We start from the raw sequence: 15,398 nt of genomic DNA on the forward strand, positions 1-15,398 counted from the left end.
GTCACTTCAATATCGGTACAGCCATAATTAGAGGTGAAATGGCGACTATTTTGATTTCTGGAACGTAAATACGGGATTCTTCAATAGGATAAATTAAATTATAACTGAAATATAAAGCATTCACAACTTAACCCACTAATATATTAAAAAAATACCTTAAAAACATATATAGGGAAAGGTAAATAAGATCATAATCAGTTTATTTTGATAGTAAAAATATATGCAGCCATCTAAAAATAAGAATTATACAGTTTAAAAAAATAATAATCAAAACTCTACATATAAACAATAAAAACGAATGAGGTCTAACATTATAAATTTATTGAAAAATAATAAATAACAAAACAATTATAAATTTATCAAAAAATAATAAATAACAATTATAATTGTATGATAATATTTAAACATTTTGAAAATATTTTTATAGGTGGCATAATGAGGATGTAATTTTTCTACGAGATATATAACCATAGTATATTATTGTGTTAATATTTTTTTATTATCAATGGCAAAAATATGTGTAATCAGATTAATAGTTATAACTTATTTTAGACTCGATACGATAGATACAATAAACCACCACCCTTAAACCATTTGCATTGTTTTTTCTTTGTTTTAATTATGTCCAAAAATGCCGAAACTATTTCAGATAATATTTTATTTCAAGCTATTAGATGGCGAAGCTGTGAGTCCGAAAGGGAGGCTATTATTGTTGGGTGCTGAATTATTGCTAGCAACAAATGCGAGTGGGAGAGAGGGTGGTCTTCTAGTTCCCCCTCCGGGGTTAAATTCCTTGTCGAAATTATTGAAGCCGTTTTCATCGAAACTGGGAAATAATTCAGGTTTGGTTTCATTTTCATCTGCTAATTCTCCCTCTCTAGATAATTCTGGTTTGACAGACGAAGGAGCCGATTTCATGTGGGGCGGGGGAGATCGGGTGAGCGAGTGGTGGGGGACTGGGAAACAGCTAGGCGGATTCGAAGGGAATCGAGAAAATTGAGGAGGATGGTGGAATTGTTGTGTGTTGAAAGATTGGTAGTTGTTGAAAGGTGGTGGCGGTTGATTGATAGGATGGTAATGAGGCGGGTCAAAGGAAGGGCTGCCTCCCTCTTTAAGGGAGGATGGGGTACTGCCAAGATGATGATGTGTGTGGTTAGGGGGTAAGGAAGAGGGGAAGAGAGAAGGGTGAGAGGGGCGGTCTAGCCGTCTGTTGTGTGTAGTATTAAGTGGATCTACGAGGTTATTGATAGTATCGCTGAGAGGGGATGATTGTATCAACATCATACTGGAAGAGGACGAGGAGTCCTGGTACTGAACGTTTTCTAGACGCGCTATGAGCCTCTCGTCCTCGTCCCCAAACTCACCGCCCATCAAAGTTGGTTCACCCACTATCATCACGTCCTTTTAGGTTTTGTTTTTAGTGGAGTAAATAAATTTTTAGTTTTTAAAACCTATGAAATCATAAAAAAGACGGTATAATGCAACCATTGTAAATAACTTTCGGTCAGATGTAATGTAAAATGATTCATACCTTATAATAAGAAAACGCAATTAATTTGGATAAGTAGTAAGATTTGGAGTTTTACTTTTTTACAATCCATTATCAATATAGCTTATAGTGTTTCAAACCAAAACTTTTAATTAAATTTCATTTAAAGAAACTGATTAAAAAAGAAAAAATGATACTTGTGAAGCCATAGCAAAAGAAGGCGGGGGCGGCGCGTTCAGGTAATTTGAAGGGTGGGGTTCAGATAGTCCCCCACTTTGCATAAACTGGTGCTGGTGTTGCATTTGGGCCTGATGCAAAGGGGGGTAGGAAGGGTGTTGGTTGTTTGGAGAAGGAAAATGATGCATTGGCCCATTCATGTTTATGCTTTGATGGTTATTATTGTAAGGGGATTGATTTAGGGGGGGAAGATGGGGTGAAGAGGAGAGAGGCAAAGTGGGTGTAGATGTTGCGTTGGTGGAAGAGGAAACGAACGAACCCCTCTTTTTCCCGGGACTTGGACCCGATTGTGAGGAGTTATTGTCCGATTTTCGTTTGCGTCTATTAATTATGTGGGAAAAAATGAATGGCCAAATATTTAAATATATATAATTATGTGGGTAATATAACAGATAAATTTCATTGCTTTGTATTGAGCATGTCTGAAGGCCAGTTTATAATTCTAACCAATATAATATAAACCCTGCTACTAAATTTACTTGTTCCTTAATAATTAATACTTAATATATATAATATTTGGTAATTGCATAAAAATGGTCATTTCGAGATCTATCTTAAATAATGTTTATCAGAGACCAGCAGGCTCGGCGCTAAGCCCGGCTCAGGTCCCGTAACGGGCCTTATTTTAATTTTATATATATGCCCGGACCAGGCAGGTTTGAAAAATTATTTTATAAAAATACCCAGGCCAAGCCGTATATTTTAAATCGCCTTATTAGCTATAAAAATTAAAAATAAATATATATTTAAAAAAATCCGGGCCGAGACTGAAATTATTTTTTTAAACCGGGAACTGAAAATATAGAATCCGGGCCGATAACTTTTTTTAAAAAATCCTGGCCAGGCCGTGGCGTGCAATTGGTATCTCTGCAGGTCTCTGATGTTAATAGAAAGAATGGCTAAAAAATTCAAATATTTTAAATGTAATCTAAGCATAATTATTATAAAAATGTTTTTATTTTCTTTTAAAATCACAATTAGGGATCCTGCAAAATAAATTTTTATCGGGCCCAAGTAGCCTGGTGGCAAAAAACTAGTGTTGTTAAAAGTTACTTTGAAATATAACTAGTTATTAGTTACATTCAAAAGTAACTAGTTACATAATAAGTTAATTTATACATCATTCATAAAAGCATTATTATTTACTGAACGCATTTATTTAATTTAAAAAATTAGGATATTATAATTATAATCAATTATTTGAAAAAATATACAATTCATTTAAATAAAAAATTAAACTGAAAAAAATATCGGAAAATAGAATATATTTATTAGAAACCTGTAAGCCCGCCCCTAAGCCTGGCCCAGGTACACAGGCCGGGACGTAATTTTTTTAAATATACTCAGGCCAGGCCTGAAATTTAAAAAAATAGGCCAGGCGGTATATTAAAACCAAATATTTGAAATCACCATTATTAGCTATAAAAATCAAAAATAAATATAATATATTTTTAAAAAATCCGGGCCAGGCATGAAGATTTTTCTTAAATAAGTAATGATTACTAATTTAGTAGTTTATTCATAAATTATTTAATTCTAAAATAATCTAAGTCTTTGTCGTTCCTTATACTAAGTTCTATGATCTAATTTAATAAAATTTAAAAAAAAATTCATTTATATGAAATTCCATATATATTACGCGCAATTTGAGGGTAGAAAATATGGAATTGTGCTAAATAGGTAAAGAAATATAATATTAAAAAATAGGTTTGTTAATTGAATTTGGTTATTGTTGTGTTTTAACTAGTTTATAATAGTTATTATGTCTTTGTTCTAGTGATATGTTTTTATATTACCATTTATATTTTTGTTTTCTTTGTTCAATTAGAAGTGATGTGTTTTTCTCATTATCATGTATATCTTTTTTTTCTTTGTTCATGTATACCAAGCTTGTTTTGATTTCATCCTCAAAACTGGTTCTAGCCAGTTTTCGAGATGGGCCTTTATTAACATTCTTTTTTTTTTATTATTTAATTTATCTATATAAAGACCACCAAAAATGAAATTCGGGATTGTGATTTTTTTTATGAATGATTTTATTAATACTTTTTTTGTAACTTTTAAAATAAAATTCGAGTTACCTTTATTACACTATGTTGTCCGCGTGATTCCATGACAAAATTGATACCCAAACCCGGCCCCCTGAATTCCCTTATCGACCATCCCGGACTGTGTTTTCCCCACTCAGACGGTGGGACCCGTCGGTCAAAATTCAACACTGGCGCCCAACATGCTTTCGATACCCTACGAATCCGTCGTTTATTACATGGAAACCACGAACAAAACTCAACGATACCATCGTAGTGATATCCGACCCCGACGGGATCATAAATGCCCTGACACCGATCTAACCAGAGAAGATTACGTCACCATATTCCCCAAAGAATCATATGCTATAGAGCCCAAAACACCATATAACCAACTGCAACACCAAATCGTGACCACTATCACCAACCTACCCCAAGCAGTCAATGACTGTCAAAATGATCAACCCCCAAATCCCATTTTTTCTGCAATAGGATTCCGCAAATCCATTACTGAGGTTGGGAAAGAACTCTCAAATACCCCGACCCAAAGGGCAAACCGTAGCGACTTCGATCCAGCAAGCACAACAAATTACGAGGAGGAATCCACAAACCCGTCAGAAACCCCTCCTGGGGGTAGCAGATTTTAAGCGGGGAGGAGCATAGAAATCTCACGAAACACCATTTTTTTCGCGCACTAAACCTTTTTTTAAAAAAAATTAGATATGTAAAAATACATTACCTTTTTATACCTACCCCCCCCCCCCGAGTTTATTTATCTTAGTAGGATTAAAATCCGCCCTGACCCCGCGGTACGGCATATGCCGTTATTATTATTATTTTTGGTTATTAATTATATGCTAATTTAAATTAACTTAGGATTAAAATCCGCCCTGACACAGCAGTGCGGCTATGCCGTTTATTTTGTTAGACATTTTTATGTGCCTAAGGTAATGAACTTAGGATTAAATTCTACCCTGACAAAGCGGTGCGGCTATGCCGTTTATTTTGTTAGATGTTTTTATGTACCTAAGATAACGAACTTAGGACTGAACCCAGCTCTAATCCAGCGGTACGGCGTATGCCGTTATATTTTTTTTTCTGGGTTGTAAAATAAATTTTTATTTAGGCCTGCCATCTGCCCTAATCCGAAGGGTGCGGCGGTAGTAGAAGTTAAGCGGGGAGGAGTGTTGTGTTTTAACTAGTTTATAATAGTTATTATGTCATGTTTTTAAATTACCATTTATATTTTTGTTTTCTTTGTTCAATTAGAAGTGATGTGTTTTTCTCATTATCATGTATATCTTTTTTTTTCTTTGTTCACGCCAAGCTTGTTTTGATTTCATCCTCAAAAGCCAGTTTTCGAGGTGGGCCTGGATTTATTAACATTCTTTTTTTTATTATTTAATTTATCTATATAAAGACCACCAAAAATGAAATTCGGGATTGTGATTTTTTTTATTAATGATTTTATTAATTACTTTTTTTGTAACTTGAGTTACCTTTATTACAATGTTGTCCGCGTGATTCTATGACAAAATCGATACCCAAACCCAGCCCCCTGGATCCCCTTATCGACTATCCCAGACCCCCAATCACGGACTGTGTTTTCCCCACTATGACGGTGGGACTCGTCGGTCAAAATTCAACAGTAATAAATTATGAAACCCAGCAATGTAACAATTTAAGAAAAGAAAATCTATTTGGATAGAAATTATATTATTGTTGCATATCCTTTGTGAACACAATCAGACATTTAAACAAAATTTTAAATTAATAAATTTTTTAAAAAAAATTATTTTTAAATTTTTTTATTACACTCTTGAATAGATCCACCTGAATTTTATTGTAATGGACAAAACTAGCTTTACCTACTAGGATCACCCATTGGAAGTGAAAGTGCTATATTTCATTTCAGAGATGAATTTCTTGTCAAATTCAATAGAATGAAAAATATTTTAAAACATTTACCTGCTCATCAGGCTTTTTATTTATTTAAATACTTTTTATTCATTCCTAAAATTTTACATGCCTTTCATTCATTAACAATTTTTATGTCCCTTGAAATATTATTAGACCTTGATTCATTATAAAAATACTCTTGAATCTATTTTAAATATCAAATTCTCTTCACTCTTCAGTATGCAAGCTGCCCTACCACCAAAGCTAGGTTGTATAGGTATCCATTCCCCCATATCGCTAAGCCTTTCAGCCTTTTTATCCTTAGTTGCTAAATTTCCATATAAACTTGGAGATCTGGATACTATCGAATCCACATCATATGGCAGCATTAAACTTCCGGAGCAACGATTCCAAGCCGCTCATATCCAAATTTAAGAAAAAGAGACTGGAATTTACCATTGATATAGCATTGCGTTTAATATTTACCTTCAAAGCTATTAAAAATCTCCATTGCTCTTCCTCCCCTTAAACCCAACCCCGAGTATACAGAATGACAACAATACGACTCTTTTGCTGGATCAAATAATTCCAGCCTCAACCATATACCAGCTTGGCTACGAATCAGAGTTGTTAAAATAGCGAGCTACTTTAAGCGCTATCTTTTTTGGTAGCAATAGCTAATAGCGGCTACTTTTTTGTAATTATTTAATTTTTCAGTGCACTACTTAGCTACTTTTAAAAAATATAATAAAGGTAAATATAAACATGAAAATTTAAATATAATATCATCATTAATTATAATTTTTATGATTTATTATTTAATTTTGAAATTGTAATATATTTTCAATTTGTAATTTATATTTTCATTTGTATTATAAACCTAAATCACGTGCTAATAATTTAAAATGTCATCGCCTATGGATATCCAAATCGTTGAAAGTGATTCAGACAATGTAATTAATGAAATGGAAGATACCAGGGAAGAAAATGTTCTTAATAGCTATAATACAAATTTCCCATTCCCTAGATTTAAAATTTTTTTTAAATAAATATAAAAACCAAAACTGGCTTCAAATATATTTGTTTAAAATGTAAAAAAAAATATTTCCTCAAATCAATCCAGTTATAACCTCAAGAAACACCAAAAGGTAAATTGTCATTTTTACATTCTAATAGTATTTATTTTATAAGACTGTTCATACCAATAGCTTTAAGGAAATGGAGAAATATTTAAATAATTTTGGTATAGGCGACTCTATATCCAAGACTAATTCAATTCAAACCAAATTAATTAATAATCCAAATGCCAATATTTCTCAGAAATTGGCTGATAAAGTTATTGTTGATTTTATAATTGATACAGTTCAGCCAATGTCCTTGGTTGATAATCCATCATTTACCATGATGATTAAACTCTATCCCCTGGTACAACAATTTTCTGTCGCCAGACACTAATAAATAAAATAGCAGATAACTTTAAAGTGATGAAAGATGCTCCAGAGTTATCAGAGATCATATATATGTACCACGGCAGATGGTTGGACACATAACACTAGGTAAAAACTTATAAAATGCAACAAATTACCATAAATATTTATTTTTATTACATAAATTTTTCAATAATCAAAAACTAACTATATTTTATAATTTACAAATGTTGATTTTTATATATTTACTATACAATAACATTATAAGCAATAAAACAAATTTGCTTCTAAATTTTTTTTATAAAAAGTAGCTTAAAAAGTAGCTAAGGCTACTTTTAAAAAATAGTAGCTAATAGCGAGCTACTTTTTTTGACAAATAGCGATGGCGGTAGTGCGCTACTTAAAGTAGTGATTAACAACTCTGCACAAGGGACACATGATGTCAGCGTTATGATTTCACAAAACGAAGACTTATAGCTAATCTAAGTTCTTTTTGATTAATAAACAAGCCTAAATTAGAACTAGGTATAGTTTCTGCCCTTGTAAAACTCATATCGATAGCGTTAGACACCCCCCCCCATACTGTCGTTTTACAAAAGACAAATTATCCAGGCACTATTCCATCAATTCGATCATTAATAGAATCTTGAAATCCGCAAATATTCCTTTTACTGGTACCCTCTGGGTCCTGATGGAATGAAGCTAGTCTCTTGGAACTAAGGTATACCCCTTGCTTGGAATTATACATGTGTAGATCGTTTTGCGAGATCTTTTTATTTCAACTCTACCACGAAAGCTGAAAATACAAAAACAAATAAATATAGCCACCTTAATAATCTTTTGTTTGTTGCGGTAGTCTCAGACACCTATGTATCATTTGGATCCGAAGTCCTAAAATTATTCAAAACAATAGGGCAAAGGTTAACACAGGTGATCCAAAAAAGGCTTCTACCTACGACAAAGAATATCAATCAAAATTTGTCATCCAAATGTATATCTATACATGGGTCATTAAGCCCCGCCGACCATACCCAAATACATTATTTTATTTTATTTCTCTTATTTTTATTATATATTTTTACAATGAATATAGATATAGTATTATAATTTTAATAAATAGTTATATTATTTTTAAAAAAACATATTAAAAATTAAATTAATTATTAGAATATATTATTTAGATTTATACATATATATTAAAAGTAACTGGTTACTTTTGGAAGTTACATTTCAAATTTAAAATATAACTAGTTACAGTTATTTTTTAGCAAAAATGTAACTAGTTACTTTAACAACACTATAAAATACTCAGATATAGGCATGGCACGTGTCTGCCCGGATTTTCAAAAAAGCTTATAGGAAAGAAATCTCAAACTTAAAATATTTATTATATTTTTATTATTCTCATTTTCAACGATGACTAAAATTTAACTAGAGAGCTGGGATAGGTCAGTACAATACTACACTAAATAATTTACATTAGGCCATTTCCCAATATAATGTTTCTCAAAGCGAGAAAGAACAAATATAGCCGAATAGATGTATCCTTCTAGCCACAACGTTTTTTAACGAGTGCGATTTTGCCTTTTTTAAATATCAAATATTTTTAACGATTAGATGGCATCTTATGCGATTAAAGTGTAGAAGTTGTTTTTTAAATAAAAGATCATGCAATAATTTTAAACCAGATGAAACTTATTTTTTCAAATAAAGCTTTAGATGAATTAATATAAATTGTGGATTTTCTATACTAAAAGGTAAAATAGTTTGATATTGCATCATATTTTGTTAAGTTTACTAAACATTTTTTTATCTATAATTCTTAATCAAAGGTTTTTTGGGGGGGATCTATTACTTTTTTACACAAGTTATTTATTAATATATTTAATAATATAAAAAATTAGCTGCATAATAAAAATTGCTTGTTGTTGGAAGTAAAAAATTTTGCGAAAAACGCTTTGAAAAAAAGATTTGTTTGAAAATGTCTTAAAATTATTTTAAAAATAGCGCCATTTATATTCGATATTTTTATTTATAATTTTAAAAGTTATTTAAGATTATTTTAATTTAAACATTTAAATATAAATGTAATAATCTTTCCCAGCGAGTTTCAACAACCAAAAATAAATAATTAATTTTATGGGAAATATTTTAATTTTTAAAAAAAAAATTCTTAAAGTATAAATTTATCTCTTTAATTTAGTCTCAAAAACTGTTTGAGATCAAAAATTAACTTTTGGTATGCTTTAAAATATATAAAAAATCTAATTTTGCAAATAAAAAAAATATTAAGGTGCCTTTTTAAAATAGATTAATTCATATCATTCTATTTTCAGAGCATTCTTTTCAAATAAAAATTTTAATATCATTTTTGAAAGCCAACATTATAGGATATCTAACACTGTTTGTAGTTTTATATGATTTTTATACATATTTGAGATATATTGATGATAGAAAATGTCAATATTTCAATTTTTTAAATTTGAGGGGTCATATCCTCAGCCCGTGGACTAGATCAAAATCTAAAATTTGTGCAAATTAATATTCATCAAATGTTCACTGTATATACTGAGTTTCACTGAAATCTAAATGGGTCGTCATATATCGTCCGTCGATTTGAAATTGACCATTAACACATTTAATTTTTAAAAATGAAGATTTATAAATCAAAAGATTTTTTTTAAAATTATTTTGTTTAAAATGTGTGAATTTATTAAACAAAGTAATTAAAACCAGCAGGGCTGCGAACCCTCGTTTTTTTAAAAAAAAGGTTCATGTATATAATTTAGTAAAAACAGCAGTGACATCAGTTTTATTTTGAAATTTATTTTTTATTGGGTAAACCTGGAAATCGCCATAAAACTGAGAAGAAGAAGTATTCTCCATAAAAATAATTGATCATAATAATTATTATAACAGCCTGAGCATTTATAAAACGATTTTACATTATGATTTTGTTTATTCTTTGATCTTTTTCATTCCCAAAGATTTAAGATTTCACATCTGTAACTATCTGACTATCCACGAGAAGGCTTCTTCCTAAGATGGCCATAGCTATCCTTAAAGCTAATTACATAATCAACAGCAGTCTTCTTTCCGAGGAGCTTTCCTGGAATTACTAGTCCTACCTTATTTTTTTCTCCATCTTATACTACATTTCTTTATTTTTTATATTAACCTTCTTTTGTAGTAAATATTATTTAATTATTATTTTTTTTAAAATCCAACAAACATTAATAGATCCTAAAATATATATTATTATAACATTGATGTGCCACTGGCTCATGCACCGTCAATTTTATCCATACTGAAAAAGCCGCCGATTGAGATTAAACGCAATTCTAGGCTCGTTTGCCCATTTTTTTATGGTGGCAGCACGACTTGTAAAAATTTTAAAATGGTATTTATATATATTTATATATATATATATATAATTATTTTTAAAATTTGAATATTGAAATTAATAAAATATAATTAATATATAATCGAATTTTAAATGTATAAACATAATACATATGATCATTTTTATTTTAATGAGCCTACTTGTTTTAAACCACCCTATATTAAATTATGAAATTTAATAACGAGATCTAGTTAACGTTCTATTCTCATTAATAAAACAATTCAGAGAGTTTGTAAAATTGATTATCTCCCAAAAGGGATCAACAATTAATTAAGGCGTAATATTTTGCAGTGAAATAAAAACAAATAAATGAATTTGATAAATCAGTTATTATTTGTCTAAATGGAAATGTGCAAAAATGTTTGACGATGTTTTTACCAAGCTGCAAATATTTATATAATATTATTATTAATAAAAATTCATTTAGATTATCTTGAACATTAGATATTAGTGCACTACTTAATCTGAGATTTCAAAGCACCAATAAAAATTTAAAAAAAACCGCGGCCATCTATTAGATTTCGGTGCACAGGTCTAATTATTATATATTACCTATGACAAAAAAAATTACAAATGTGGTGGTAAAATTTAAATTTTTTTATAAAACATATAATAAAAATGCCATGAAAAATGATTTTCACAAAAAAAATTTTTTAATATTGAAAATAGAAAAAAGCAATTCTTGCACCTGAACCCTAAATTTTAAAAAAGGGTTCAGATTCAATAATATCTTGTCTAAGTGTTGTTAATTTGCTTGGTCGCAAAATTTATGATCCAATTTTGTGTTCAGGGTTTCTCTGAGCACGAACCTTGACCACAGACCAGTGGTTTAGACTTGGGGTTCAGCTAAGTAATGTTATTTATTCCAAATGGTTCAAATAAAGAATATTTACCAAGATTATAGAAACAGTAAAATGCAATAGCATTTTCTGAGGTAAAGCCCTGCAAGCAACTCAGCTTTGGGTTAAAAAAAAATTTAGGGAGCACTAAGGGCTTAGAAATACCAAAAAAATAGGAATTAAATGAGTTTTGGTTAGCCGAGAGGGGGGGCGTCATTACATAACAAATAAACCACGATTCGGCCGACCCCCTTCGAATTTTATAAAATTTGGTAAGCAAAGAAAGGTTAGTGTAGTTAAGAAATAGCCAAAATTTTAGCCGTAATCTTTATATTTTTGAAGATATTAGGGTTCTAAGTGGCAAAAATGACGTATTTTTAACATTATCTGCCTTCATTCAATTAAGCATATCTTAAAAACTAGATAATTTTAAATAACAAATTTAATATCAAAATTACGTATAAAGATTCTACTTTCAGATAAAAAAAATTTTAATTTTTTTTCCAATTTTCTGTCATTTTATTTAATATGCAAGGACTAAAAACATTTTTTTGGAAATAATACGACCTTCAATTTTTTAAAAAAATTTAGTAGACATTACTAAACTCTTCCTTTATATTTATAAAAAAAATTGGTCTGGGACGCGGCCATCTTCATTCTCAACATCGATAAAAATGTTTAGAAAAGTGTATAAATATTTTCCCGAAAGGAAACGTCTTTGTATAAAATTATATATTAATCAGTTTTTAATGGTTTTTTTTTAACTATTTAATATAATTTAAGGGATTATTGATCTTGTAAGTAAAAATAACAATAAATGGGACTTTCATTCAATTATAGAAATTGTCTATCGATAAAAGAAATTTAAATTATTATTTTATTTATAATTTATTATAAAATATTTTATCTATATAACATATATTTAATGAATATTAATAAAATATATTCAACCAAGTTTATAATTCTTGAATATATGAATCAGAATCTTGTGCATTTCATATATGGCGCCCTAAATATTAAAAATAATTGATATAATATTTTAAAAATCTAATATAACTCACTTTTAAAAGATTCTGATTTTTCGGTGTGACGACAATGTTTAACTACGGCCTAGCAGTTAACGGTGAAACTAATGATAAGATATGACATTTTGGCAAGTAAAGAGTGTCGTCTATACTTAGATATGTAAAGGAATTAAAAGGTCCGGATGGGTGTAAAAACTTTATATATATTTCTTCCTGCTTTTGATTTTTCACCAAAACAAAGGCAAACCAATTAGAATCATAAACACACGTTATGTATCCTGATATTTATCCAAAAATTATAATTTCATCATTATATGATAAATATTCTTTGAATTAGAATACATTTTACCTTTAAATTGATGTAGACCTGTTGGAAACAAGGTGTGAATTTTCTGTGTTCCAGGTATAAGTCTAGTTTTTGAAAATCTTTCCCTGCGTAATAGTTCTTCGTAATCATAATTTTTTTTGGTCACATATTTAAAATATATGCCATTAATATTTTCTTTAGCGAACTCGTAAATTCATGTCATGTGGTTGTTTGCTTTAAGTAAGGCCTTTGTAAACTAGCTCTAGCGGCTAATCTTTTAATAGTGCCACCAATCCCATCACATACACTTTTCCCGTGTCCTGTAGCAGAAAAATGTCATTTCGCCTGTGCCCCGAAATCCATCTCATGATGGCAAATATTAATAAAATTTTTACGATTTTTATACCGTGCAGCGGAGCCCGGAAAAATAAAATATTTTATTTGGCATACAAATTTTATTAATTAAAAAATTTACCAATGTTTTCTGGAAATAAAGTAGTGATATTGTATTGTGTTGCAAAGATTCAGATATCATTACATATAGGCAACAAATATTGGCAAACTCTATAATATATAACAAAATGGTGAACAGTGGATTGAGTCCTATTCCAATGATAACTTTGTACTTCATCCTCAAGTATAAAGCTATAGTTTTCTTAAAAATCACATAAAATTAAATATTGGCCTTCGTCTAAGTCCAATTTTAGATTGTTTTAATACAACGATTGTTGCGTTGAAATAAAAGAATGGGGTAATAAAATCCATTTTAAAAAAAATGGCATTCATAATTTCATCTACTGGCTTGGTTATTGTTTCAAGAATGGTTCTATCTACGGATAGCCATTATTTGTATGTTATAAATTTGATGTCCTTAGAACGAAACAATATTTCTATTTGATTGCACAAATGCGTTGACCCTGGTCAACACATTTGCCCATATAAATTTATTTTATTGATTGAAACACTCATTTATTGTTATTCTTATTTACAAGTAGGGATATGCCGATTTTAAAAAATCCTATCCAAAATTTATATTGTTTTGGGTAATTTTATGATAATAATATTTTTATTTTGTACATAATAATTTCATAATAATAATAAATTGATATTTGTAATATTTTAAAAATATCAAATTATTTTAAAAAATTGAGTAGCGAAAATTTTGATATTCTTTTTGGCGTCATATATGAAATGCACAAGATTTTATTCAAGAACTCGAAACTTGGTTGGACATATTTTATTAATATTCATTAAATATATGTTATATGGGCAAAAAATTTTATAATAAATTATAAATAAAGTAATAAATTTTTTCGATAGACAATTTCTATAATTGAATGAAAGCCCCATTTGGTATTTTCACTTACAAGATGAATAATTTTTTAAATTATATCAAATAGCTCAAGAAAAACCATTAAAAACTGATTAATATATAATTTTATACAAAGACGCCCCCTTTCGGGAAATTATTTATACACTTTTTTAAACATTTTTATCAATTTTGAGAATGAAGATGGCCGCGTCCCAGACCAATTTTTTTTATAAATATAAAGGAAGAGTTTAGTAATGACTACTAAAAATTTTTTTTAAATTGAAGGACGTATTATTTCCAAAAAATTGTTTAGTCCTTGCATATTGAATGACCCGAATTGGAAAAAAAATTAAAAATTTTTTTTTATCTGAAAGTAGAATCTTTGTACGTAATTTTGATATTAAATTTGTTATTTAAAATTATGTAGTTTTTAAGATATGCTAAATTGAATAAAGTCAGATAATGATAAAAATACGTCATTTTTGCCACTTTGAACCCTAATATCTCCAAAAATATAAAATACGAAGCTAAAATTTTGGCTATTTCTTAACTACACTAACCTTTCTTTGATTAACAAATTTTAAAAAAACGAAGGGGGTCGGCCGAAAATCTCATTTTTTGCTCATTTGAGATGGAATGACCCAACGATTATTCCCAGCTATAACATCCTAGTTCAGAATTATAAACGAACTTTCTGGCCGGATTTGTTAAATTTCATGCTATTTTTTAAACACGTATTAATTTGTTTTCTAATTTTAAAAATGTAACTTAGACAAGTACATTTGATAATATTGTTCCTGAATTTGGCAAGATCGAGCTTGAATGGGATATTTAGAATACTTTTTAGACAAGAGTCTTTTTGTCCTGCCAATTCTGAATTCAAAATATATAAAATCTTCAATTTACACTTTTTATAAAATTTGTATAATTGCTATAATTGGGTAATGGCTAAATACAAGTTAACTCGGCTCAATCTTCAGGCACTTGCTGAAGAAAATCCGTTAACATTGAGGCGTTTTAATTTATATTAATTTCTTTCAAATTTGAGCCATCTTTTAAGATAACCCCGAAACGAAAGAGTGATAGTTTTAGGCTAAAACACTTGGTATAGCCATTTTTCGCTGGCTAAAAATATATTTGGTTTGATTTAAAATTAAAATTATTGTATGTATTTCTCAACATTTTCTTTCAAGTTTTTAAAAGTATGTGTTATATTGATTATTTTTGTATAAAATATTTTTATCATTCATTCACAAAACTGAAAAATAATTAATAAACAACTTCAAAATATTTAAGAAAACATGTTACTTTGCCATAATTATCGTCAACAATCAACATGCGTTTTTTTTCTATTTTTGAAGTTGTTTATTAATAATTATTTTTTAAGTTATTTATATAGAAAATTTTTTTTAAAATTAATTTCCGTTTTTTTA

At 29.2% G+C, this 15,398-nt stretch overlaps 1 protein-coding gene across 3 annotated transcripts in view; it reads right to left on the reverse strand.

Moving 5' to 3' along the window:
* Positions 1–289: 289 nt before the first annotated feature.
* LOC135927685 (LIM domain-binding protein 1-like) overlaps positions 290–15,398 on the reverse strand; it is a 47,727-nt gene continuing 32,618 nt past the window's right edge. For all 3 annotated transcript variants that reach the window (XM_065464014.1, XM_065463878.1, XM_065463937.1), the window contains exons 9-10: positions 1,687–2,047; positions 290–1,401 (exon numbers count right to left, since the gene is read on the reverse strand). In XM_065464014.1, coding sequence (XP_065320086.1) covers positions 658–1,401; positions 1,687–2,047 — 1,105 coding nt within the window. In that variant the 3' untranslated portion in view covers positions 290–657. The remainder of the gene's footprint in view (positions 1,402–1,686; positions 2,048–15,398) is intronic.

The sequence above is a fragment of the Gordionus sp. m RMFG-2023 genome, chromosome 1, assembly GCF_954871325.1.
Source record: "Gordionus sp. m RMFG-2023 chromosome 1, tfGorSpeb1-WG-v2, whole genome shotgun sequence".
Taxonomy (NCBI): domain Eukaryota; kingdom Metazoa; phylum Nematomorpha; class Gordioida; order Chordodea; family Parachordodidae; genus Gordionus; species Gordionus sp. m RMFG-2023.